At 46.0% G+C, this 27,097-nt stretch overlaps 7 protein-coding genes across 8 annotated transcripts; 5 read left to right on the plus strand and 2 right to left on the minus strand.

Moving 5' to 3' along the window:
- Positions 1-1,240: 1,240 nt before the first annotated feature.
- GL218_07904 lies at positions 1,241-4,808 on the plus strand (the record flags this gene model as incomplete). Of its 2 annotated transcripts, XM_033584682.1 has the most annotated exons (2): positions 1,241-1,347; positions 1,400-4,808. In XM_033584682.1, the coding sequence occupies 2 exons, from the start codon at positions 1,241-1,243 to the stop codon at positions 4,806-4,808; spliced, it is 3,516 nt and encodes a 1,171-aa protein (XP_033441116.1). The 2 variants fall into 2 exon arrangements, with proteins under 2 accessions (XP_033441116.1, XP_033441117.1); XM_033584683.1 differs by lacking the exon at positions 1,241-1,347 and having other exon boundaries at positions 1,497-4,808.
- Positions 4,809-5,430: 622 nt separating this feature from the next.
- On the plus strand, positions 5,431-6,324 carry GL218_07905 (uncharacterized protein; the record flags this gene model as incomplete). Its single annotated transcript, XM_033584684.1, has 1 exon — positions 5,431-6,324. One exon carries the CDS (start codon positions 5,431-5,433, stop codon positions 6,322-6,324), a length of 894 nt encoding a protein of 297 aa, XP_033441118.1.
- Positions 6,325-11,771: 5,447 nt separating this feature from the next.
- On the plus strand, positions 11,772-13,656 carry GL218_07906 (Phosphate-repressible phosphate permease pho-4; the record flags this gene model as incomplete). Its single annotated transcript, XM_033584685.1, has 2 exons — positions 11,772-11,850; positions 11,936-13,656. 2 exons carry the CDS (start codon positions 11,772-11,774, stop codon positions 13,654-13,656), a joined length of 1,800 nt encoding a protein of 599 aa, XP_033441119.1.
- A 3,842-nt stretch (positions 13,657-17,498) lies between these two features.
- GL218_07907 (4-O-methyl-glucuronoyl methylesterase) lies at positions 17,499-19,070 on the plus strand (the record flags this gene model as incomplete). The annotated part of the gene is made up of 4 exons (XM_033584686.1): positions 17,499-17,845; positions 17,943-18,229; positions 18,335-18,848; positions 18,935-19,070. 4 exons carry the CDS (start codon positions 17,499-17,501, stop codon positions 19,068-19,070), a joined length of 1,284 nt encoding a protein of 427 aa, XP_033441120.1.
- Positions 19,071-19,325: 255 nt separating this feature from the next.
- GL218_07908 (Zinc-regulated transporter 2) lies at positions 19,326-22,338 on the minus strand (the record flags this gene model as incomplete). Its single annotated transcript, XM_033584687.1, has 6 exons — positions 19,326-20,491; positions 20,575-20,757; positions 21,525-21,812; positions 21,866-21,986; positions 22,044-22,218; positions 22,271-22,338. 6 exons carry the CDS (start codon positions 22,336-22,338, stop codon positions 19,326-19,328), a joined length of 2,001 nt encoding a protein of 666 aa, XP_033441110.1.
- Positions 22,339-24,207: 1,869 nt separating this feature from the next.
- Positions 24,208-24,774, plus strand: GL218_07909 (Guanyl-specific ribonuclease C2; the record flags this gene model as incomplete). The annotated part of the gene is made up of 1 exon (XM_033584688.1): positions 24,208-24,774. One exon carries the CDS (start codon positions 24,208-24,210, stop codon positions 24,772-24,774), a length of 567 nt encoding a protein of 188 aa, XP_033441111.1.
- A 576-nt stretch (positions 24,775-25,350) lies between these two features.
- Positions 25,351-26,289, minus strand: GL218_07910 (uncharacterized protein; the record flags this gene model as incomplete). The annotated part of the gene is made up of 2 exons (XM_033584689.1): positions 25,351-25,906; positions 25,958-26,289. The coding sequence occupies 2 exons, from the start codon at positions 26,287-26,289 to the stop codon at positions 25,351-25,353; spliced, it is 888 nt and encodes a 295-aa protein (XP_033441256.1).
- Positions 26,290-27,097: the final 808 nt, after the last annotated feature.

The following is a 27,097-nucleotide window of genomic DNA, read 5'->3' on the forward strand; positions in this document are numbered from 1 at the left end:
CATGATTGTTTGAGCTTCCAAGCACTAAGATCCCTTGTCATAGCGGGGCAATTACCTTAGCTGCCTGTCTTATCTTATCACTCCACACTAGATAAGTACTTAAGTACTTATTTTGTTTGCAACACAGTTAACCTTTAAAAAGAGACTGGACATTTATCATATCTTCTATAGAACAAATCAACTGTGTCATTGTATTAATAGATTATGACCAGAAAAAAAAATACAAATACTGAATATTTATTATATTGCACTCAGTAGGTCAGCACGTGAGTAGTCTATAATTAATTCAAAAATCCGTTAGAAATAGGAGTATCAAATCCTCCGTTCTTGCGCGGAGCTAATGGTGGTCTCCTAATTAAAACTAAGACCGCCGGATAATATTCAAAAGTACCTAATTTATTGGCCGTATATTTAGTAGAGGTTCTATTCCCGCCCCGGTCCGAACATACCGGGGACCGGCACTTGTCTTAAAACATATATATTTCTATAACTACTGTTAATTTTCTTTGGCTTTTACTTTAAGTTATTGATTTCTAATCTATCCACGTTTGTAGTGTTCAGTATATAGAACAGACAGCCGTAAGCATTCAATAATCATTCGAGAACGTGTCCAGATCTAAAATATCGTAGCCAAGATCCTTTTGAGGATCGCTGGAGTTGCCGAGTTGGGAAGGTTAACAGGTTCGATGTGGCACACTTCGTAATTGTATTGAATAACAGTCCAAGTTATTATACCGCACTGTACGAGATATGCGCTCGGTCAAACACCAATAATCTCCCGATACGGTTAATTCCACCAATTTACTATGCAATGAAACACCCGATTGGTTCTAGAGCGCTTCATATTTTCCCACTGTATCTAGGTACCGTTACGTACGAAGTTGCGTTTCCCTAGTCCCCCGGCAGCTTACAAACGCTCTTAAACCCAAAAAAGGATCGCATCGTTCGACATTCCGGCTTCGATTCTTCTTCTTTTGCCATTTGCCAGTTGCGACCTTCAATACACACCAACATATCCCGAATTTAATATAACTTGCTCCCCTCCGCCTGGCGCCGAGGCCTTGCCAATTATCCCTGTTTTCTCACAGGTTCTTTTATCCAACGAGGATTATCAAACAGCAATAATATCATGCCGGCCATTGTATAGGAAACTTGCGAAGCGTATAATAGACGGACCAACGACACAGTCTACGCCTTTGTCAGCCCCTTTCGAAACGTAGTCCAATCGCGCTCTTCGAATATGGCTCCAGAACATATTAGAGTCCCAGCGAGGGGATCAACTGGATCTTCCTTACTGAGTCCAGTACCTCGATGGGCAACCACCACTTTGAGAGTTGGTGGCATGACGTATGAACCCCCAACCCCTTTGTCTAATTGTTCTATTAGCTTACATGTCTAGTTGTGGCGCTTGTACTTCAGCCGTTGAAGCGGGCTTCAAAGGTGTTGACGGGGTTGGTAGCGTGTCGGTGAGTCTGGTGATGGAGCGCGCGGTAGTAATGCACGATCCACAACGAGTCCCTGCCGAAACTATACAAGAAATAATCGAAGATCGTGGGTTCGAAGCGGAGGTTCTGTCGACCGATTTACCGACTCCATTGCAAACTCCGAGATTCGAAGCCGAGGACAGCAGAGATGAACCGTCAACGACCGTCACGACGATCGCTGTCGAGGGTATGACCTGTGGGGCGTGTACGTCGGCTATCGAAGGTGGATTCGCGGATGTAACAGGAGTAAAGCACTTCAGCATTTCACTGCTTTCCGAAAGAGCCGTCATAGAACACGACGCGTCTCTCCTACCTTCCGATCAAATTATAGAAATCATCGAAGATAGAGGATTCGGCGCGACTCTAGTATCAAGCGAAGAATCAAAACCGGTTAAGAAATCGGGATTGGCCAATTTCGAAGCATCGACTCTTGCTACAACTACGGTTGCGATTGAGGGTATGACATGTGGTGCTTGTACCTCTGCCATTGAGAAGGGATTTGCTGGTGTTGAGGGTATACTGCGGTTCAACATCAGTTTATTGGCAGAGCGTGCCGTTATTACACACGATATCATAAAATTGACCCCGGAAAAGATAGCAGAAATCATTGAAGACAGGGGTTTCGGCGCCAATGTCCTATCAACGTTAGCTGATATGTCGGATCACTCAGGAAGTTCTTCTACGGCTCAGTTCAAGATCTATGGTGATCCGGACGCTGCGGCTGCTAAAACTATCGAAGATGCGCTGCTTGCTCTCCCCGGTGTTAGCTCAGTTAAGCTGAGCATGTCCACATCTAGACTAACCGTATCCCATCAACCAAGCCTGACAGGATTGCGCGCGCTTGTAGAGGAAGTGGAAAAGCTAGGATTTAATGCTTTAGTCGCCGACAATGACGATAACAATGCGCAATTAGAGAGTCTGGCGAAGACAAGAGAGATTCAAGAGTGGAGAAGAGCATTCCAGGTCTCATTATCCTTTGCCCTCCCGGTATTCTTTATTGGCATGGTTTTCCCTATGATGATTCCTATTTTAGATTTCGGTGGCCTGGTACTACTTCCTGGGCTCTTCCTCGGCGACGTTATCTGCTTGGTTTTAACGATACCCATTCAATTCGGCATAGGCAAGCGTTTTTACGTTTCGGCTTTTAAATCCATCAAGCACAAGTCCCCAACTATGGATGTACTTGTTGTTCTAGGCACATCGGCTGCCTTTTTCTTTAGCGTTTTCACTATGATCGTATCCCTTCTATTCCCGCCGCACAACCGACCGGGCACTATTTTCGATACCAGTACTATGCTTATCACGTTTATCACACTCGGTCGATTCCTAGAGAACCGTGCAAAGGGACAGACTTCAAAGGCCCTTTCACGACTCATGTCCTTAGCTCCATCCATGGCTACCATATACGCCGATCCGATTGCTGCCGAGAAGGCAGCAGAGGGTTGGGACATGGCCAAATCGAAAAAGCCAGAAACTCCAGCCCACGATGGTAACGCAGAAGAGGCAAAGGTCATTCCTACCGAACTCATTTCAGTCGGCGATATTGTGATCATCCGCCCAGGAGATAAGATTCCTGCCGATGGAACTATCGTACGAGGTGAAACGTACGTGGATGAGAGTATGGTTACCGGAGAGGCTATCCCAGTCCAGAAACGAAAGGGCAGCAACGTGATAGGTGGTACTGTCAACGGGCATGGGCGAGTCGATTTCCGCGTGACCAGAGCAGGCCGGGATACGCAGCTAAGCCAAATTGTCAAACTCGTGCAAGATGCGCAAACTACCAGGGCCCCCATCCAGCGGTTAGCTGACACGCTCGCCGGCATCTTCGTTCCCGCAATCCTGATTCTTGGTTTCCTAACATTTATCACGTGGATGGTTCTCAGTCACGTTCTGACTAACCCACCGAAGATTTTCTTACAAGCTGAAAGCGGTGGTAAGTTGATGGTCTGTGTCAAACTTTGCATATCCGTGATTGTATTCGCCTGCCCATGCGCGCTTGGTCTAGCTACACCTACTGCAGTTATGGTGGGTACAGGTGTGGGCGCAGAAAACGGTATTTTGGTCAAGGGCGGTGCTGCTTTAGAGGCTACAACTAAGATTACTCAAGTTGTCCTCGACAAGACGGGAACTCTTACGTATGGAAAGATGAGCGTTGCAAGCATCAAGATGCCATCCGTCTGGCAGGATAAGGAGTGGCGACGACGTCTTTGGTGGACGATTGTCGGTCTAGCCGAAATGGGAAGCGAGCATCCAGTTGGCAAGGCTATTCTAGTAGCAGCGAGGAACGATCTCGGCTTGGACCCTGAGGCAGCTATTGATGGCAGCATTGGCGAGTTCAACGCCATCGTCGGGCGAGGTATCAGCGCGCGTGTCGAACCCGCCAGTGCTGAGCGTACGCGTTACCAAGTACTTGTCGGAAGTGTTCGTTTCTTGCGAGAAAACACAATCGAGGTACCAGAAGATGCAGTTGAGGCTTCGGAGGAAATCAACTCGAAGGCAAATAAGTCAAAGACTTCTTCTGCCGGGACGACAAACGTCTTTATTGCTATCGATGGTAAATACGCCGGTCACCTCTGCCTGGCGGATACCGTCAAGGAAGGGGCTGCGGCGGCCATTTCGGTTTTACATAGCATGGGAATCAAGACCGCTATCGTTACCGGTGACCAACTATCTACTGCGTTGGCTGTTGCATCGTCCGTTGGCATCTCGCACGACAACGTGTATGCTGGCGTATCTCCAGACCAGAAACAAAACATCATCCGAGAAATTCAGGACAGGGGTGAATGCGTCGCTATGGTTGGTGACGGTATCAACGATTCCCCTGCGTTGGCTACCGCCGATGTTGGCATCGCCATGTCTAGCGGCACAGATGTAGCCATGGAAGCTGCGGACGTCGTCCTCATGCGACCAAACGACCTTATGGATATCCCCGCCGCCCTTCACCTTGCTCGTACTATCTTCTTACGTATCAAACTTAACCTTACTTGGGCTTGTATGTACAACGTCGTCGGCCTACCTTTCGCCATGGGTCTGTTTCTTCCCATAGGATGGCATCTTCACCCTATGGCTGCGGGTGCCGCCATGGCTTGCAGCAGTGTCAGCGTTGTAGTTAGTTCACTACTTCTGAAATCCTGGAAGCGGCCGCAATGGATGGAGGAAGCTTTGCTTGCGGATAAGGGTGGGCTTAAGAAGCGCGGCCGCGGTTGGGGTTTAGATGGTATTGTCACTAGAGTCCAGGACCTTGCGGGAGCGGTATTGGGTAAGAGGTCAAGGAAAGACGAAGGATACGTACCATTAGACACGTTGGATCGTCCCGAGGCATAGTGGCCTTTTTGCATAAGGCGCTAAAATACCTTTTGGGTTATTCGGATCGCGTTTTGGATTTTCAACGAACGCATTGCATTATGGCGTTGAGGAGCGTTCTACCCCTATACATATATACAGTAAATTATTCCCAATATTATTCCTCATGTTTATAAATTAGGATATTGAACCGATGAAGTTCTCGGAGCCGGAATATGTAGGAGCTCAAGCTAACATTTGCGGTACCTGTGACTAATGATATTAACTAGGCCTGATAGGTATTAGTACCAGCATATTGCGCACAGGTAGTCCCTGTTAGTTTCTTGATACTGCTATCGTAAGTTCTTGGCTAGCAAATTCGGCGCGGGGGTTCCTGGATGCATGGAAGATATCGATCGATTCAGCCTCGGAGCCGCATTGCAGCCGCATTTTGTACCAGGTCTTGGTTTTTTTTTTTCCCACCGCCACTTAACCTTGGAATATCAATATCAAACAGACCTTTATAAGACATTTTGATAACTAGTTCTCTTGACTATATCTAGTTACTCATATACTTAGTCTACATCAGTGTTTGTTTATATCAGTTATAATTACATATAACTACGTTATACATACATAACATAACGTAACCAAGTGACTCACAATGGCGAGAATGGGATTATCCAGTTTCCCCAGATCTACCTTCGGGGGCCTCGGCGGGACAAGCAGCACTCCAATCCGAGTCCTCATCGCGCTTGCCCCCGTCGCCATCCCCGCCGCCTACATCCTCTACCTCCAGCGCTCGCTTGTGCGGCACACCGCTGCTTCGGCGCTCATCTCCCCGCCGGATTCCTTGTCCTCGGCATCTTCGGCCGAAGGCACCAGCGACAAGGACTCGCTCCCGTCCGACGTCCGCCACCATCTGGAGCAGTACGTCGTGGCGCGGGAGCGCGTGTCTTCAGCCCCCGTCCCAGTGTCGTCGCTTCGCCCCGAGTTCATCTCCAAGAAGGGCAATCTGAGCGGCCTGCTGGACTCGTATCTCAGCGCTACGATGACGGCGTTCTCCTGGACGCCGCAGGCTTTGCTGCTGGCGCGCATGGCCTCGTCGCTGCCGGACCCGGAGGCGTACAGGCGCACTTTCGACGCCGAGTACCTCGCCGCGTGCCGCTTCCGGCCGGGCGACCGCGTGTGCGGCGTGTATGTGGTGCGCAGCCGCAGCCGGAGCAAGGGCCGCGTGGTGCTGGATCTGGCGCCGCCGGAGGGGTGGACGGGGCCGGTTGGGGGGGGTGCGTTGGTTGTTGGGTTTGATATCGATGTTGATCGTGCGGGGAGGGGGAGGAGGAGCGATAGGGAGAGGGAGAGGGAGGGGAAGGGGAAGGGGAAGGATGAGGGGGAGGGGGAGGTCAGGTTTGTGAATGAGACGGTTATGTGGAGGGAGAGGGATGGGGGGAAGGCGACGCTGTTGGAGGGGTGGGTGGGGAGGTGGTTTCATACTATGATGGCTAGGTGGTTGGTTGTTAAGGGGGTGGAGGCTGTGACGGGGGGGAAGAATGAGTAGATACCTAGGTTAGGTTAGGTGGGTTGAAGATGTGGGTTTGGTATATAGGTATAGGTATAGGTATAGGTATAGGTAGCATTGCTCTGGTATAAGGTATTGCATAACTCCCACTCTATATGGATATTCTTTGTCTTATACCTAAGTGTCTGACACTACACTATGTGGTTTAACAAACCTTCATTTTGCTTAGGTGTATCCCTCCGAACAATATCATATTCATATATCCTGTTTTCTTTCTTCTGTCTTCTAAATATGTCGTGTTATGTTACATAAGACTTGATGGCCATAACGGACTATGGCAGTTTAATATTCAATTTTTTAGTCTAACATTCTAACTCTATATATTAGTCGCCCAGGTATCACCCAACGCTATGTTAGATCCCGTACCGCCAGCCATCCATTAAGCCATGAACATTAAGAAGAAAACATAAAGTACTCGAAGGGCTGTTCCACCGGCTATAACTAAAGCTGTGACTTGTCCAACAGAATATAAAGGAGATGTCTTTTGTACCGCATTGATATTCATCGTGACTTCGACCGATATCATACTCAACAAGGCGAGGACGCTGTTTTCTAGAAAGCTTACGCTAACGGTTACGCCGTATTCAGAAAATCGTTCGCCGGCCAGAAGTCCTGATTGGTAGGCATTGAAGTCCATATGCCCGCACTCGTGACATCTTTGGCAGTCCTCGCAGATTCTACAGAAGGAGAGGGACTGCTCTATGTCCCTGCTACTATTGTGTGGTAGTATGCCGATGCTGCCAGGTTGTGGCGGTACATTGTTATTGCCGCTTTGTAGTTGTGCATCGTCGTCTGTCCTTCGTGATGATATACTGTTGCTACCGTCCTGTAGCGCCTCGCCATTATCAATATCGTCATCGTTAGCGTTATCGTTATCAGAGCCATCATCGCCAACGTTTCGTGGTGGTGTACCATTACCGATATTATGTAGTGGTATGCCGTCGCTAGTATCTTGTAGTGGTTCATCACTGCTAGAGTCATTCTGTTTCTGGTCACTACAGCGCCTCTTCCTATTGCATACTTTGCAAAAGCAACATTCTTTGCAGAAATGGCATTTACAGTCCGCATGCCGTATTTCTCCGCCGGATTCGATGCAGGAGTCGCATGGGTAGCATGGGTTTTCTTTATCCCACTTCTCAGCTTCGTCAAAAGTTGTAGTCCGCGTGATGGCAAAGTAGCCTCCGTAAATAGTGTTGATGAATCGATATCCGAAATAAATCCAGAACGGCCTGACATCGTTTGGGGATACCGACGAACAGTTGCTCAGCCATGACCACCAAAATGCAGAGAAGCAATCGCAATCGCTAGTGAGACGCAAGTTTGCAGTGAAGTTACCCACGAGGATACCTTCTACAATCAAGCCAAGCAACTGAGCTATCAAAGCAACGACTACTTGTCCTCGAGCTGCTAATGTTTCCTTCGTGACTAACTGGAAAGAAAGAGAATTCCCTTGTGCGTCGAGGATCAAAGACCCCAGTATTGCATCGATAGGGGAGAGCTCTCGACGGCTTAGTGGGACGAGAAGTGCAATGGCTAAAGACACGTGCGTAGCAATCAGGCCTTGGCCAATCTCTTTCACCGATGTCTTATAAATATGAAATACTCCTGTAAGAGTAATGAAGAATAACAATCCGACTTGCGCCCAAGAAGCTGCACGAACACCATCTCCGACTATATCCGCATCGGCGCTTTTACACTGGCCAGGTTGGTCTGGCCCTTTTGCTCGTAACCCCACAAACGACACACTTCCGAGGAGAAGGGCCAGAAGCGCGGATATATATCCGGACGCACGCAAGAACCTGGCATTTAGCTTGCGTGCGTTAAAAATCTCAAGTGCAATTAGGATAACTTTGAATGCTGCTAATATAATAACAGTATAAAATCCGATTTGAAAAGACTCCATAATACCAAACTATCAAGTTGAGAAAATTACTGCAACAAACTTATTGCAACAATATTTACGAGAGGGGCACGAAACTTACTTTATAAAACTTCACTGACATGTCATTTTTCATGTTGTTTTTACGGTCTGTTCTGCAGAGCCTCACCTCCCTGCTGGCATGGAATAATTGGTTTGTGTTGGGCGGCAAGCAAGCGCCCACTTAGAGTGCTACGCTTCCTCAGCCAATAGCAGACCGAGTTACTTTCCTCCCTACATATAGGTATACCATATGGCGACAGTCCAGCCACACATCAGCGCTATTTTTCTTCAAACATGACAATTTCTCATGACGATAATTCTTTTATGGATTACAAATGATCTAATGTTTGCTTGTCAAGAGTTGGTTGGGAACAAACATAGTAAAGGTACCTACGTAAAGGGCGCGTAGTGCCCTCGAATGAAGATTGAAGGTTAAGCGTTACTTAGATTCGTACTACCATACGGCTACTATACAGCTGCTTCGCTGCTGCTTCTAACTGTCACTCTACGTATGGTATATATTAAGAGTTCTCTGACAGATAGCCATCAAGTCATACATCCCATCTTCATTATACCTATATTTATATCTGCTAGGAGGCAAGGATTAGAACTAGCTAGGTGATATGGTTGGTGTGTTAAACGGGAGTTTATCACTAACTAGTTACTAGATAGTATATGTAGGGCACTTTGGTGTTCCTAATTTTGAATAGGAGTAAGCGTTAACATACTTCTTTGACGTTGTATACTCTTATTCTTTACTGGCTGGTACCTGTTACTCTATAGGTAGTATATCATATCAAAAGTCACTTCTGAAAATATCAATCTTTAATTAATAACCGTAATTGAAGCAAGAATTATATTTTCTTCTGTGTTTTGACTTTTTATATCCACCCTAACTTTATCCTTTCGATGGTGGATAGAGAGGTAAATAAAAGTTGAATAAAAGTTGAATTGCGTTATTAGTGTTTTTAAATTTATCACCACTCCTAATTATATTATTGCAGTTGTGTTATGCTATCACAAAGACAGGTTTGCCTTTCGAAACTGTCAACTGGTTTCTAGAGAATCAACTAAGATGGTTTACTGCTGGGATACTTAATAGGAAGCACAACGCGGATAAGCTTTCACGACTACCTATCCCACGTACTAGCTTATAATGAGAACTAGAGACATGACATATTGTTATTGAAGATTATATGTACATCTACAGCTATAGCTACCCTAACGCAACAATGATCACCATAGTTATACTGCTTATATTGACCTGTGTTAGTCGGTAAACCCTCACTCGAGTTTTCAGTCTAGAAGAGTGACGATAAAGGCATAACTCCTATGCATCTAAGTTAGCGAGCTCATTATATTTAAGCTGGTAGACCTTTGGATAGTTGAAAGCAAATGCGATGCTTATTAATTATACTGTTAGATCCTTAGCCTACGGAGACGTCTAGTACAAAGAGCTTTAGGTTATCTAGTCTTGATAGGGTATCAAAGTTCCTTATAGTTCAACAGAAAAGTGTTCCCACGTGTTTCTCGCATCTATATAGTTTCATTCTAGGTGGAGTTGGATATCCCTGAAATTCGATAGATGTACGTTCCTATCTAGATTGAAACTTCTTAGGAACAAATACGACGCTAAAGTATGGTGTTCCGAACATGAGCTACTATTTTAATGCCAATAGGAGTTGAAATAGGAAATGCCCAAGTCGTAAAGGTTTATGTCAATTTTATCTAAAGTTCATGCGTAATGAGACTTCCTTGCTTCTTAAGATCGGAACTAAAAAAAAAAACAATGCGGGACCTCTTAAACTTAGATCAGGACTGTCGTGATATCCACCATGCAAGCGGCTCGGTCGCACCTTACTAAAATGGTAGAGCTAACCGACCATGGGTTCTGGCAACTTGAACTTTGGGAGAGCACGTGGCCGTGCGACATCTTTACAACTGCACTGCTTATTTTCACTATTTTCACCATTTTCACTAGGCTTGTTGAATTCTCACGATTCCATCTCATCTTACACTAATAAAGTAAACCGCCACACAACTATCTCATATGTCAAAACTATTATTAAAAATTATTAATAGTATACCTAGACAATTAACTAATAGTATAACGTTACCTTACTATGATTTTACCTAAGAGAGCAGACCGAGCAGTCCACCTGAATTCGGGATACGCCCCCGAATATTGATGAAGAGATATTTCTAGTGGCTCGGATGAAGTTCTGTGGCTTGACCGCGCAGTACTACCACCCACACCCTAGGTCGTGACCGAAGTCCCCTTCGAGGCAGACCGTGGTGCAAATGTCGTCGATTCTCCAATGCCCTGACAAGCTACGACATCACCAGCTAAGCATATCGTATGAGAGATACCAAGTGCCAAGCTAAAGCTTATTATGGTGCTGAATGCGACCTATCTCTATAATAGCTCAACGCTAGTATCCGTCTAGTCCTCGGACTAAACAACCGAGAGGGGATGAATTTTCCACTCTATTGTGCGCGGCGAGTTTAATGCATCGGTAAGAGCACGAAAACGTGGGTAGAGTATCGTTTCACTGATGTGTATCACATATAGAACATCAAGATGATCAACCTTAAAATATATACCGAGGTCCTAGGAGAGCATATGTAAACTTCCGTCAAGGCATTTTCTGTCACACGTGCTTCCGTCGCGTAGGTGTGCTGCGTACTTTTAGAAGAAAGCATATCATTGGACGTGTGACGAGTGCTGAACTTCTTATTTCTGTTCTAGAATTATTCCATTGCAGGAAGGCAATTGTTGTCGTTTGATATTGATATCAGCGGTTGGTCCGACTCGTCATTAGCTTAAGGACCCCTTGTCAGTAGCTCTCCGGGCGTCTGGGCAGACGGGGTCCCCCCGTACTCCATGGGAGCCGTTCAGAACGGCAGATCTTCACACGTGGGGTCCTTCGAGACCTTCTATTGGCTCACGCAAGCCCTGGGGTCCGTTGGAATCTTGTGCCCCGCCAAGAGCCTCAGCCGCGAACTCGCCGCGAACCAGAGTCGCTGATCTATCAACCCTTACAGTATTGTACATTATCGCGGATATTGAAATCCTTTCTCGTGTCGCCAAGATGCGCCAAGTAAGCCAATTCTGCCTCGATACTGGCAAGAGATACAAGCCTTGCCCAGCCGGGCAGGCCTAGACGTGGATGGGAAAACGGCCGACTGGCTGGGCTCGTGAAAGTGGCTTTCCTGGCCAAATCACAAATCATGCTTTTGCGAAATGCGAGCATTACGAGGTAAACCCTGTGTTGCTCAGGATTTGATGCCCCTCGGTAAAGCCATATGAGGTAGCTTTGGACGACCTTGATACGTTGCGGAGATAGGCTCGGGTAGGACCTATATATTCTCCCTATCGCCCTTTGTTTCCCTTTCTACCTTTCCTTTGATAAACAGCGACCTGTTATCAACGAGAAATCGACCATCGATCTTCGATCTTCGACATCTATACCGACATTGACGGCCTCTGTCCGCGCGTGTCAAAATGGCTCTCGATCAGTACACCTACATCTTCGCCATCGGCACTCTGTTTGCCATGCTCGATGCCTTCAACAATGGTGCCAGTAAGTAATCTCTTATCCGACCAATCAGATTTGTTTCTACGCGTTGTATCCGAGTATGTTTATCAGATATTAACAATTTCTTTAGATGATGTCGCAAACTCCTGGGCTACCAGTGTCTCGTCGAGATCTATCTCGTACAGACAGGCCATGATATTCGGTACCGTATTCGAAATGCTCGGAGCTATCACGGTCGGTGCCCGCACGGCCGATACCATTAAGAACGGTATCATCCCCTATACAGCTTTCGGTGGAAACGCCGGTGTTCAGATGCTCGCTTTCACTTGTGCTTTGGCTGCCGCTTCAACTTGGGTTATGTGGTGTACGCGACACTCGGCCCACGTATCATCCACCTACTCTCTTATCTCCGCTGTTGCCGGCGTTGGTGTCGCAACCGTCGGCGCCTCGCAAGTCCAATGGGGTTGGAACAACGGTAAGGGTCTTGGCGCTATCTTTGCCGGTCTTGGAATGGCTCCCGTCATCGCCGGAGGCTTCGGTGCCGCATTCTTCATGCTCATCAAGCTCGTCGTTCATATTCGCAAGAACCCGATTCCCTGGGCTGTCTACTCCTCGCCTTTCTTCTTTCTCGTTGCTGCCACCGTCTGCACTCTGTCCATCGTGTACAAGGGCTCTCCCAGTCTCAACTTGAACAAGAAGCCCGGTTGGTATGTAGCTGCCGTCACTATGGGTTGTGGCGGTGGTGTCGCCATCCTCTCGGCTCTCTTTTTCGTCCCCTTCGTACACGCAAAGGTTATCAGGCGAGACCACTCCGTCAAATGGTGGATGTTTATTCAGGGTCCTCTCCTCTTCAAGCGCCCGATTCCCGAGAATTCCGAGGTTGCCAACATTCCTAACTACGCCGTCATCCAAGACGAGGAAGAGGAACACGCTTCCACCCGTTCCGAATCAATCTCTGATCACCCGGCTACTTCGAGCTCTAACGAGGAGAACGAGAAGAGACTCGCCACAATCGAGGCCAAGCAAACTACGTACAAGGAAATCGTTGCGCAGGGTGAGAACAAGCTAAACGAGAAGCTCCTCAACAGCCGTGGTCCTATGGGCTGGGCTATGCGCACGCTCCGCGACAACCCCATGGGTGCTGGCGAGATTTACGAACTCCACAACATGAAGATCCTCATGAAGCGTATTCCCGCAGTCGTCACCAGTGGCCTGCTCTATGGTCTCCACTACGATATCCACGCCGCGCAGTCCGGTATCTCCGGCACTCCTGAGGGTAAGCGCATGCAGCGCGTCTACGCCCACGCGGAGAAATACCCTAACGAAGTCGAACACACATATTCTTTCATTCAGGTCCTGACTGCCTGTACTGCCTCGTTCGCTCACGGTGCTAACGATATTGGAAACTCTGTTGGACCCTGGGCCGTCATCTACTCCGCGTGGAAGACCGGTAAGGCTTCCGAGTCTACTGCTCAGGTCCCCATTTGGCAACTCGCTGTCCTGTCTGCGATGATCTCCATCGGCCTTATCACGTATGGCTATAACATCATGAAGGTCATGGGCAACAAGATCACCTATCACTCTCCTAGCCGAGGTTGCTCTATGGAGATGGGTGCCGCCATCACGGTGCTTGTATTCTCTCAGTACTCTCTTCCCGTATCTACATCGATGTGCATCACGGGCGCTACCGTTGGCGTCGGTCTCTGCAACGGCACCATAAAGGCTGTGAACTTCCAACGTGTCGGTCTTTTGCTCTTATCGTGGATCGCCACGATTCCCATCGCCGGTACCCTCGGCGGCGTACTCATGGGTCTGTTTATTAATGCGCCTCACTTCCTCACATCGGCATAAACGTACGAAACCACGGAGGCTTTTGATCGAAAGCGGTCTCTGGATGTTGATTTTTGTTATTATTAATGATGTTTTTGTACGAATGTAGCATGGCAGATACCAAATAGAGCACGGTTGGGGAAAAGTATTGGGATACTCGTATATTTGTTTATATGGACGGTTAGGTTGAATAAAGACCTGCATGGATGGGTCATGGCTATAGGAGATTTCCTTGGGATATCTGAGAATATATAGCTAAATCCCATAATTCGACAGGCTCGAACATATTGCGTTTTTGGTACTTGTGAAGTGATCGTAGCCTAGCTTAACTACTAGGGTCAGAATATTTATCTGATTGATATTGTGATTTCCAGGTTGCCTTTATATCTCAATTGATACATGTCCAGTATAAATGATGGCATATGTGGGTATACAATAATAGCTTGCTGATGAGTTGCTCAGTAGGGTGTGTAGACGTGTTTATGGCTTCCTTGGGCGAGGTTGGTACCTCGTAACCCACCTAGATATCTACACTTCCAAAGCTCCATCGTGAAGGTTTCTAATATAGCCGTTGTGTAATAATACCATTGCTCCATGACCACGGTATCTGAGATATTTACCATATCCCAAGTCTAGTTACTAATAGCTTCTTAATTTAGGTAAAACTATATGATGTAGTATATCCTTTTATAACATTAGGTACTCAGCCAAGTATCGTACTCCATCCATAGTAATCAAACACCACCACACCGCATTACGTCCCATAACATTTCCTCATACCAGACAGACATACAGCCAAAGCTCTTCCTCGACCCACGGCACCAGGCCGCGAAATCAACGAAAAAAAAGGGGGGGATATGTGTGTCTACGACTCGCCCAAAGGGTGATTGCGGTTCCAAAAATTCGCGCATAAACATGCGACATAGTTAGGTATGAACAAGGGGTTATTCCAAAAACTGACCTGGCGCAACACGCTTGTCGGTTCCCCGTGTGTATGCGGGTACTATGCAGCAGAGCCAACCATGGCGAACAAACAAAGGAAATAAGAAAAGGGCTGCGGGCCGGGGAGGCATGGGGGGAAGAAGGGAAAGGAAAAGGAAATTGGAAAAGTGGTGGGAGGTGGTCCTGTTTATATATTTTCTGCTGGGGCGGTGAGGAGGTGTTTCTGCCGTTGTTGCCGGGTGGTTTGTGTGTGTGAGCAGTGGTGGTGAGAAGGCTTGATGGGGGGGATCTTGTAGCTATGGTTACTTGGGTACTTGGTTAGGCACTTGCTGTCTTCAGGACGCAATATGTGCATGTATCTAAGTAGAACATACATGTAGTTAGATCCTAATCCTAATCTTAATAATTCACGACGCTGCTACTATTCTAGGGAATCATAATGGGCGTTGCCCACCTGGAGGTAGACACTACTGCGACGGTAAGGTTTGTGATAGTTGCATTTTGGCAGCAGTTTTAATGTTATGTAAGGAATAAAAGTACCGCCGACACATTACAGATGCTGTCGTTCTCGCTTAAACAACAATAGCAATGAGGATAGTGAATTATGGCTGATACTTAAAGCTTTGTATGATCATAAAATATTTATTAATCTAGAAAACCTTTCTTAGTCCTACGCTTTTTTCGTATATAATGTTCCAGAGGAGGCCTCCTTAATCTCTTGTACAAGATATATGATGTCGTGGGAGACTAAAAATTGATAACCACCTCCCCTTTTTTTACCCCTATTTTTGTCTGTATACGTCACACCATCATGGAATCCCTTAGTATTCTCAATTTCTAATGGATAAATTACATATACTATAAACTATATATGAATTATATGTGTTTTTATTGTTTAAATACCCTAAATAAAATAAGGGATTGTAATAGACCATTGGGCGATTTGTAAATATAGCATGATAGACCTAACAGGCTGAACATACCTAATCCATGCCTCCATATGATGTAGAAATGAAATTGAAGCAAGTATTCTATCACTTGATTGAATAAAAGTCTTAATAAAGAGCTTAAATGTGTGTTACCACAGTCCATTAGATTACATGCCCGGTGTCTCTCATCAAACCAACACTACACACTTGCTCTCGCAACTCTCAACGACCCACAGTCCTAGAACTTAATTCCAACAGGACTGAACTAGAAAATATGAACAATAAAACAGTATATGGTAGGATTAAATTACGGAAAGGTAGCAAAAAAAGAAAAAAAAAATAAACGTACAACACTGGGGATTCGCTGGTCGTCACCGACCCAACTACTAATCCAGCGGTATCTGGCTTATCTATGGGAGAGCGGACGGGATCCCGAGTTTTCCAGATCCTATGGTCGTACGTGATAGATACAAGCATTAACATGACCTATATACTTACCATCCACTTACCACAAAGAATAGGAGTGGAGGCACTGGGAACGGAAGAAAATGTGGGTAGGACTTAATAGTATATAACGGAATTAAAACCTTCTACAATTTTCATATCGTTATAATAAATAATAAGCTAGAATCATATTTCTTACGTGGACGTTGACGTGGCCTTTTACTTGGCTTTTGTTCGTGATGTGATTATCTTATGTTGAATCTTGAACCCGCGTCAACTGCCTATTGAATGAAGAGCAACCGGCTTTCTGTTACGAATATCTTGGCAACATTCTCATTTCGTTATTTATGCATTTTCATGTCGTATTATGCGTCGGACTACTTTACTCGTAAGAATCAAAATAAAAGGGCAGACTTAAATGATGCTATGCAGTATGTACATATTTGGATAAACAGCGAATAACAAGTAGTTACCTAGGTACCTTAGGTAGTTATAGAAAAATATCGTAGGTTTCCAATTTTTATGCTAGGTGTTAAGTTGTGTAGGGCAGTAATAAAAGTGAAATTTCCTACTATTACTAGTAAAATGACTTATGATATATATTAGTAGGTACACATGTATTATCCTACACCGGAGACTTCCGGACGGGAACGGAAGATGGAACGGGGTGGGGGCCGGAATGAATCGGTCAACCTCCGTTATTCCTCGTTCTTAGCAACGGGCCAAAAATAGCCACTACTAGATAAATACCTCGCACTTATTATTTTTATACTTTTCGTATAAGTCCTACATATAGCACAAAGGTAATTCTCTCTAATACATAATGCAAAAATTCTACAACAGCTATACCAACTGAAAATGTGGGGCGACGGCCGTCCTAGACTTGGGTGTTCAATGAGATTAGGTTAGGTAGTATACCGCTTCAGATGAAAACATACCTACACAATAACCACTGGTCCGATAAAAATAGCTTCTCCGCATCAATCCGCCCATACCCTGGGGTAGTGGTGAACTGTGTTTACACTTACCGGCTAAAGTCTCGATATCACCCTAGAGGGTCTAGCCGCCTAGACCCTCAAAGATCCTAGCGCGTGGCCTTTTCATCTCGATCTGGGTCTTGGAGTATAGGATGTTTGCTGTTGAACTGTGGTGCTGGAGGACTTCTAAGCCGTAATTGAAGAGGTAAACCACAGCGTACAGTACAATCGGAAAACCAGTGTATGCAAGAGAAAGGAAACGAAGAAAAAAATGATGTTTACATAAAAACATACTATTGCACCTCATCGATGAGCCTCAAGAAATATGTTAACTTAGCTACCTATTTATATGCTATCTAGAAATACCCGGTCAGCTGTCTCGGGGTAGCGGCAATATCGATGTACGGCAAGGAGGCCCAAGTTCCGGGGCGAGCCGATGTGACCTCACCGCTGCCGCGTATAGGATCATATATTAGTTCTTCGTCGCCTCCACGAGCCCTCGCAATAACCCTCGCCTTCGACCCTACAACTTATCCCACCTGCGTCCATCCTCGAGAGCCTGTTGCCCAGCATGCCCTCCCCCAAGCGCGCCGCCACCATTGCTGCAGTCGCCCTCCCGTGGTTAGGAGCAGCCATCCCAGCAGCACCGGCTCCAGTCGCAGCGCCGACAGCAGCAGCCGAATGCGCACCGGTCCCGTCGGCAGGAAATTACCCCACGTGGGAAAAGCTGCCGAAGCAGACGACGCTCCCGGACCCCTGGCTACCGCTAGCTTACACGACGACCGACAGCGAGGGCGGCAGCGATCCGTCTTTCGCGTCCGACGTGATGGTGGGCAAGGGCAAGAACCGGATCCAGACACCCGAGGAATGGTACCAATGCCGCCAGCCTGAGCTCCTTCAGATGCTGCAGGAGTACCAGTAAGTCGAGCAGCAGAAACAAGCCCCTGTGGGATAGCGAAGCTCCTTCAGCCGTGAAGAGGGATCGGAAAGCTTGATTCTAACACCACGTTCGTAGATACGGATACTACCCCGACCACTCGCAAGAAACAGTCAAAGCCACACGAAGCGGCAACACAGTAAACATCGAAGTAACAGCCGGCGGCAAGACCGGCAAATTCAGCGCCACGCTAGCGCTACCCTCGACGAAGCCCGCACCCGTCGTCATCAACATTGGCGGCATGACCAACCAGCCATACCTACAAGCCGGCATCGCCGTCGTCGGCTTCGACTACACGCGCGTCGCCGCCGATAGCAACTCCAAGACAGGCGCGTTCTGGGATATCTACAACGGCCGGGACATCGGTACGAAGACTCTACCCATCCTACCTATACCCGTTATATACCTACCTATACACATATGAATGACAAAAGAATCCCAACACTAACATACAAACCCAATTCTCACAGGCGTCCTCACAGCATGGGCATGGGGCTTCCACCGGGTGCTAGACGCGCTCAACGCCACCGTCCCCGAAATCGACAGCACCCGCGTCGGCGTAACCGGGTGTTCGCGGTTGGGCAAAGCAGCTCTCGCAGCCGGGCTGCTCGACAAGCGCATCACGCTGACGATGCCCATGAGCAGCGGCGTGCAGGGGCTAGGCCCGTACCGGTACCACGGGCTGAGCGGACAGGACGAGACGCTCGAGAACAGCAAGAGCGGCGCGGGGTGGTGGACCGACAAGACCCTGGGAACGTTTGTTAACCACGCTGAGAATTTGCCGTATGACGCGCATACTATCGCTGCTGCGATTGCGCCGCGTGCCCTTGTTATTGACCAGGGCACCGGTGACCAGTTTACTAACTCCAAGGGCACTTCGGTTGTTGTGTACCCGGCCGCTAAGCTTGTTTACGACTGGTTGGGCGTTCCGGACCAGATTGCGATGTCTGTTCGCGGCGGCGGTCATTGCGACATGAGCGGATTGTAAGTACCCCTTCTTCAATGATTTAGAAACCACCCTCACTTTCCACCGTGATCTCGATCAGTCCCAATGCTAACTCCGACCCTAGCAATAGCGTCCTCCCCTTCGTGACCAAGGTCCTCCAGAACCAGACCATCACCAAGGACTACGATGACCTTGGTAGTTACGGCTCGCCAATGTCGACGACCTACCCCTGGGCAACTGCAGTGCCCAAAGCAGCCTGAATTTGTTGGGATTAGTAGAACATATTTCGGGACTCATGTGTATAAAAAGGACCGGACCAGTGAAAGACAATTTCTTGACATTAGCTCCAAGTAATTATTTTTTCATGTGACCGTGACGATACCAGAATTATACTTAACCTCCGATCGAAGTGACAAAATCCCATCTACCTAGTAGCCATCTATATCATTCCCTATCTCAGATAGCCCCTATCCGGAAACGCCAAAATTTTATAATCAGAAATCTATCAATTAGATTTACGCAAAAGCACCAACAAGAGCCATGAGTGTAGCACCTGCCAATACAGCTAAGCCAGCATTTCTTCTCTTCTTCCCTTTCAATGCCTTATAACTCTTCTCGGTGAGGAAATCCTCGGAAAGAAGCTGTACTAAGCCCGCGAACAATAGAAGGCCGCTCGAGATGGCGTTCATAAAGCCGACCATGAGCAAACCTGTTTGGCTACGCGGGTCGTACAACCTATGCACAGCAAGCCCGATAGCCTGACCGATGGGAGTAGTAAGCCCATATGCCAAGACCATCAGCCAGGGACGTATAGATGATCGGGGGAATTGAATCGCCGCTATACGAGATCCAAGGGCGAGGCCTTCAAAGGTCTGGTGGAATGCGATGGCGATCAGGAAAACCACGAAAGGGGGTCCTGTAGCAACCGACACAGCCATACCGATAAATATACTATGGAATAGAATTCCGGCCTCCAGTAACATGCACTGAAGCATTAGTCGTTTCTGCTCTTCGGGTGTTAGCGGGCCTTGAGATATGGTAGATTCAGAATGTCGTCTTCTATGGTTGCTTCCGTTAGGATGGGCAAGAGGTTGTGCGTCGTCTTCCGCAGTGGGGTCGAGCTCATTGAGATTAAGGTCGAGATCTTCTTCATCGTTATCATCCGAATCATTCTCTCCGTCATCGTTATTGTTAAAATGTTTTTTATTCGGCGGCGATACGACGATCGGCGTAAATTCTGGAAGTGGGGAAACATCTGCCATTAGACCCCTACTGGAGCTCATATCACCGAGGGTAATATCTGTCGGTCTGTGGCTCGCAGCTCTTCTAGCCGACAACCCACCATTAGTCGCGGCATTCTTGTCCTCTTCCTGTAGTTCTTCATCCTCCGAGTTCCACGCATGGCCATGCGAATGACCAGCACCTCTAGTTGTCAGATACGATTCCAACGCCACAACAACCAGAACTGAGACCATAGCTACCAACCCCGCCATAGGTTGATATCCTTCGCTGAATGCATGAGGGAGACAAGGATCGGTCAGAGATAGGAAAGCAGTCGGAAGAAGGTGAACAAAGGCAGTTGCGAGTAGGACGCCTGTACCAAAGTGTTGGCTGAGGAATACGATCGTATTGGCTCGACGACTCTTAGAGGACTGGCGGGAGAAGAGGGGAAAGCCGCAAGCTACAAATCGTCGCGTAATCTCAGTTAGCATATTGAGTCGAAACTAATGAAACTCGGCAGCAGCCGTGACTTTGATATCTTACCTAGAGTGCTCAGTGTAAGTATTAGGAATAAAGCGAAGACATGAAGGGCGGTATTGTATGCGCCTCGCTCGCCCGATCCACATGCTGGCTTTTCGGTATCGGGCGCGGAGCTTCCTTGGCCATGCTGTCTTTTTGATAGCTCAGCAAGGAGTAGGTCGGTTGGAATAGAGGTCCAAGAGATACCTACAGTAAGGACAAGTTAATAAGTTGGTCAGTTGAGGTAAAGTTTAATAATCATGTAGAAATTCGACTCGTTTGCATCCGTACCTCCCGAGTTAGATATGTCCATTGTAAAATAGAAGCGACGAAAGTAAATTAGCTTATAAGAAATTGAGTTTGTTAATATATAACATCTTTACGGCAATGCCCGAATTCCCTAAGAAGTTGTGATATTCAAGCGAGCCGGCGCAAACTTACGTCAGGGAATTTTGTAGTTTTCTCATTGTTCAGTTGATCCCTTGATTTGAGTTAGGGACACCTTCTGTATTGTAGCCGTAACGCGCTAAAAATTACCTAACCTAACGTCACTTCCTTAGATACAGAGCTACCCCAGCAGTATGTACCCTGGCAGTCGGCGGAGCACTTTGCCGATATCCTACTATTTTAAGAACATGAAAGTAATCCGTACCATGGAATGCAATATGTATTTCATCTGATAACAACACTATTCGTCAACACTAACATTTCTAACCTAGTAAACATCAAGAACATTATAATATTAAAATCAATTACTAGGAACGCTTGCATTTCTATCAATCCCTTTATTGAACCAAATTGTTCACCTTTGTATTCTTTCCATCAGGCGTCTTCACTCTCGATCTGACTCATTTTCTCCACCATTTTCTTAGCAATATCTACCGTCTCTTGTCTTACCACCTTACCGAGGCCAGATACCCATTCTGCCCTTTCCTTCCATAGCTTCCATCTACCCCAGCTAAACCCAGGCTTACCCGTCCATAATCCATCGCTAGACTCGAGATTAAAGCTCTCTTCGCAGTTGTAAATTACCTCTCCAGCATGCAAGATCCATTGTGCCGCAATAGGTACATTGACATTCAATAACCGAACGCTCTCACCCTTAACGTTAGTAGCTTCTGCCGGAGTCTGCTCGAAAGCAGCATAAAAATCCCTTACTGCCCATGACAGAAAATCGTTGGCATCGACAAGCTGTCGGGCACAAAGCTGGGCCGTGAATGCGGTCACTGCAATATGATCTTCGGAATAAGCCAATTCGTCCCCTGTCCAGTGTTAACTCTCTGTAGATAAGGGGGCGCAAGACTTTATCACTCACGATCATAGACATTCTCTCCCCATACTTCTGCCAGCTTCGGAAGTTCAGGCCACTTAATAGCTGTTTCTCCCTTGATTACGAGGTCTGGAAGTTGCCGAATAGCATCTACCAATTTGACCAACTTTAAACGGTCAGATTAAGAAAAAGAAAGAAGACCGTCTTAGTGGTAACAGTTTACCTCAGCATGATGCTCGGGAAACTTTTTTGCTGTCTCCTGGAGCAGCATCCATATACCCCATAAAGATCCACCGGCTACATCAGCGGTGCGAGATGCAGCAATATCGCTTGTAAACTTCGTAGCTGCTTCCTCATGGTTGATGTTCCCTCGGAGAAGCTCGCGGAGAGCATTCGCCCTATCGGCAATTAGCTAGCCTTAAGGTAAGGATAAAGACGACGAAAGCTCACTCATTTCGCGTCGGACCCCATCGATCTGCGATTTTCTTGTCAAAGAATGAATCGATTGAGGGTGCCATTTTACAAGAGGTAATTGATTGAGAATGGGTTTTGAGTTGAAGATACGAATAATGAGATACGAAAACCCAAGGAAATGTCAGCCGCGATAACTTAAAAAGGGAGACTCTACAAAGGCTATGCTGCTTGAATAATTTAACAATCACGTGTCTTTTGAGGTAGGTATGCATATAGTAAAATCTGCAATACTTGTAATACACCAGATTGCCCGCTAGGTCTCAGGTGCCGCAATACTAGGAAAGGGAGGATTTGTAGGATTCTAGATTAGAGGAGCTTCATATCAACTAACAATAGGGCGGTGTACGGTGGACTATTATGACATTAGTGCCAAAATCAAGAAAATAGGTGGCACTATGTCTAATAAGGTAATAGTAAGGCAAAAATACAGTGTAAGCTCAATTAATATGCGCTGTATACACAACTAACACCCCCTTTAACCTTATACCACAATAACTTTACGAATATCTATCCAAATATTTTTCAAAAACTATCAATATTTTGATTGAAAAAGGATAAAAATTATAATCTAGATTGCATGTAATTTGACCTAAGATTGGTAGTGTTATTAAAAAGGCTATAAAGCTAGCCAAAAGTCGAATAGCCAATCAGATATGGCCTTTACTTTAGCCTTAAAATATCCAAATTCAATAACAACACTTACACGTATTCAAATAACTTTACCAATATACAATTTCAAAAAATATAATTGATATTATTTTATAGCCTTAATTAATGCGAAAATAATAATACAAGTTGCATCTATATATCTTTTGGCTGGCGTATTGTATAGCGTGTTATACCAATATCAAATAAGTCTTATATGGCACGTGATACCCTTTATGACCACCCGTACACATAATTAGCCCTCCTTTTATACTACACATTATCTTTACGAAATAAATCAGGAATATTATAAGACTATTTTAATAATTTTCATTATATTTTAAATAAAATACTAATATTTTATTTCAATTTATACCAATAATACTTACAAGATTACTAATTAATATACCTTTCAGTAAAAAATATATATTTTACCTTGTATATACCCCGCATAGTATACTGTACACCTTTCATACTAGCCTTTTTTGGACAGATCTGACCTATTTTCTTGATTTTGGCACTAATGTCATAATGGTCCGCCGTACGGTGTTTAAACCTTATTAACAAAAGAGCATTCTAACGTAAAAGGGCATGCGCCAAGCTTAAATCGTGTGGGTACACAGCTGAGCCTCCTGATCCTTTAGCGCGCTAGGCGAGCTTTAGGTTTAGGCAAGCTGAAAATAAGCTGGAAACAAACGGTTTACAAGAAATATTTGAAGTTTGTAATATATTGGAAAAGTCAATTAAGCTCCTTCCGTTTATGCCAACAAACGCCATCGTTAAGCCTTACGGAAATTCCCAACTTCCATCTACAGCTTAAACCCATCGCATTATGCTACCTAATACCTATTTTCGTTCATCTCTACAAGGTCTATATATTTTCTATTGGTATTAATGACATCAGCAAATAGTGAATAGTGAAACGGTATAAGCCAACTTTAATAATATGCAAACATATGCCCCCGGTTATACACATTGGCATAGGATTATCATCAATCATCGATCCAATCATAACTTATCATTCTATTTTGGTGACAATGCCGAGCCGAATGGAATATCTTCCAGGTGGATGTTGGTAGTATGATTCTAGGAGGCTCAAAGACGAAGGTGAAGTAACTGGACTATTCGAACTATTCGACATGTATAATATATAAAGGTAACACATCGTCCTCCCTTAACATAAACATAATCATCAACCAACAGCCAAACACTCAAAGGCATCTGTCAATCATTTCTAAACATTACATTCATTTCAAAAAGTCTTCACAATGAAGCCAATTACATTCCTTACCACCGCTCTTTTCCTCTCCCTAGGGACCTCTCTAGTCGTCCCAGTCGAGGACGTCGTCGAGATCGGCGATCTAGAAGACACCATCGACATCCGGGAGATCGAGGCTATACTCGACGACCGGTCCCTCGAGGACCGCGCCGTCCGTCCCAAGTTCACCTACCACGGGTTCCCGCGCAGCGCGACCTGCGCGAAGACGACGTACACCACGGCGCGGATGCACGACGCGGGCGAGCAGGCCGGCAAGCTGGAGACGCGCAACAAGAAGATCGGCAAGGGCAAGTACCCGCACGTCTTCCACAACCGCGGCAAGGAGATTAAGAACTTCGAGCGCAAGTGCAAGGGCCCGCTCTACGAGTTCCCCATCCTCCAGAACAAGAAGGTCTACACCGGCGCCACCCCCGACGACCCAGGCACAGACCGCGTCGTCGTCAACGTCTCCGCCAAGAACAAGAAGACCGGCAAGGTCGACGTTACCTTCTGCGGCTTGATGACCCACACCGGCGCCAAGAACAAGGGCTCCTTCGTCCAGTGCAACTGGAAATAAGCAAGGCGCTGAGATCGAGGCATTGGTTCTCGAGCTTGGTGGTAGAGCTGAGAGTTAGGGGGTGGCTTGCGGGTTCAGGCATCTTGTTAGGAACGTGTATATATGACGACCTATCAGCGATAGGATTTACATAGCCCGGGCGGTTGGTTCGACAGCCCAGGCGGTTTTATGACCCAGGTGGTTCGGCAATCCTGGTGGTGATTACCACGTGGAAGCCTTTTAGCATGTATAAATGGAGGGTTCGGTCGCATGTAGCTTAGCATAGGGACAGGCGTTTATAGATTTACTCTTCTGCAAACTATCATTTTTCAATTCGTGACGTGATTGCACATACAGTTTATAAGCTAGATCAACATACCTATGTTGGAATATATCTCGTTCGTGTTTGCGGTCCTATTTCTCGCTATTATGCATGTATATAAAATGACCTAGTACGATTATATTTAAGCAAGGCAAAAACCTAACGCATACGCCGACTAAGGAAATAGAAGAAAACCGCTCATGCTTTCGTACCGTATGTTCTTAGTAGAATTCATTCTCGTGATATATTCCCCTATTACCCCCTACTTCCATCTTTCATGTCCTCCTCTCCGTGTCTGGCATCCCTTCCAGCTCTGCTGGTGGTACTGGTAGTTCGCGTATGTGATCATCTGGATGCTCAGCAATGATCGCGGTATCACCAGCCTCGCGAAGGTGGTCGTCGGGCTTTTCCCGGATAATACCAGTACCGTCACTTTCCAATAGGAGGTTTAGATTCGGCGGTTCTTGGTCCATCTCTAAGCTGTCCCTGCGATGTTCTTGCTGGGCCTCTTGTTGCCTTATTCTTTCAATGAGATCCTTTTTCCAACGTTTGAGACGTAGAAGAAGCAAGACCAGGCCGAAGACAGTGCCTATGACAAATACTCCTATGCCTACTCCGATGCCAGCCCATGTTCCTTGAGACAACTCTGGCGAAGCATTGTCCGTATTAGATCCAGTTCCGTTGTTAGTCCCATTACATGCCAGGTAGTGGATGATATTGTTTTGATATTGGTCTACCAACTTTGAACAGTTGAAGTCGTCGTTCCACGCTTCTATAGTGACGTTTCCCGACACTGCTGTCAAAACTGGGAAGATGTTAGGGCCGGGAGAACTAAACACGCTTTAGCAATGCATTTGATAGGTGATAAAATAAAGCACATACGTATCAATATACCCTCGGATGTAAATATTGCTAGCTCTCTGTAGCCAGGGAAACCAAGGTATGGTGGTATTAACATTGTCGACTAAGGATAATGTTGCAACATCCGAAAGTTGGTTAAAGTTGAATGTGCAATCCGTGTTTTTGTAAATGGAGATATCTCCAGTCACAGTTGTCAATTGGCGAAAATCTAATTCCCTACCTGAATTGTTGCGTGCCTGTAAATTATTTCCAATTGAATATATAGTCGTAGTAGCATAGATAGGTACATAGTCAGGGGTGTCATTCTGACAATTCTCAATTATTAGAGAATCATTAATTTGCAAATCGTTCATAAAGTATGTGTCTCCTCCGATGTCGGTAAGTGTCAGGTTTTGGAGTGATGTTATGCTCGAGAATATTTGCCAGTCCTCAGCATAATTTCCTGTAAGTTGCAAGTTCTCCACATATTGGAGGTTTTCGAAGTCGGTGGTATCGCAAACCACCAGATCGGTAACTGAGGTTATATTGGAAAATGAATATTCATATATGTCTCGGCTGGTTAGATGGAGTTCTGCGAATTGAGTGACGTTTCCAAAGGTGATATTTTTCAAATTCGGTGCACCGGGCAATATGAAATAGGGATAATCATATAATGTAGAGTATAAAGTCAGATGTGGTATTGAGATATTTTCGAGCTCCGTAGCATTCTGTATTACGAGTCTGCGTATGTGATTCAGGTCAGGGAAGCTTAATTTTTTCAGTCCAGGACTATCACGGATATCGATAACTTCTACTTCCGAACAATGTGGATAATCAAGCTCGCCGGTGAAGTTCGTAATGTAAATTTGACGATTATGAAATAGAGTCTCGCAGAAACAGTTCAGATTATTGATATCTTCTTGGCTGGAAATATGGAAATCGCCATAGCATTCGTCGTCTAAGTTAAAGATTACGAATTAATTAAGGGTTATTGCTTAATGTAATTCGCGATGGAGGCTAACTCACTCTCCATGATTTAAGCCCCTTTGGGGATTTAATGAATCATGCCAAAAGAATTTCAAATGCCAACAAGTGGCCGGGAAGATGGAATTTATGTTTTTTTAAGTTGGTATTACAGAATTTCAAGGACAATATTAATTCTCGCCAAGTACATATGTGGCA

The sequence above is a fragment of the Daldinia childiae genome, assembly GCF_008694065.1.
Source record: "Daldinia childiae strain JS-1345 chromosome Unknown Scaffold10, whole genome shotgun sequence".
Lineage (NCBI taxonomy): Eukaryota > Fungi > Ascomycota > Sordariomycetes > Xylariales > Hypoxylaceae > Daldinia > Daldinia childiae.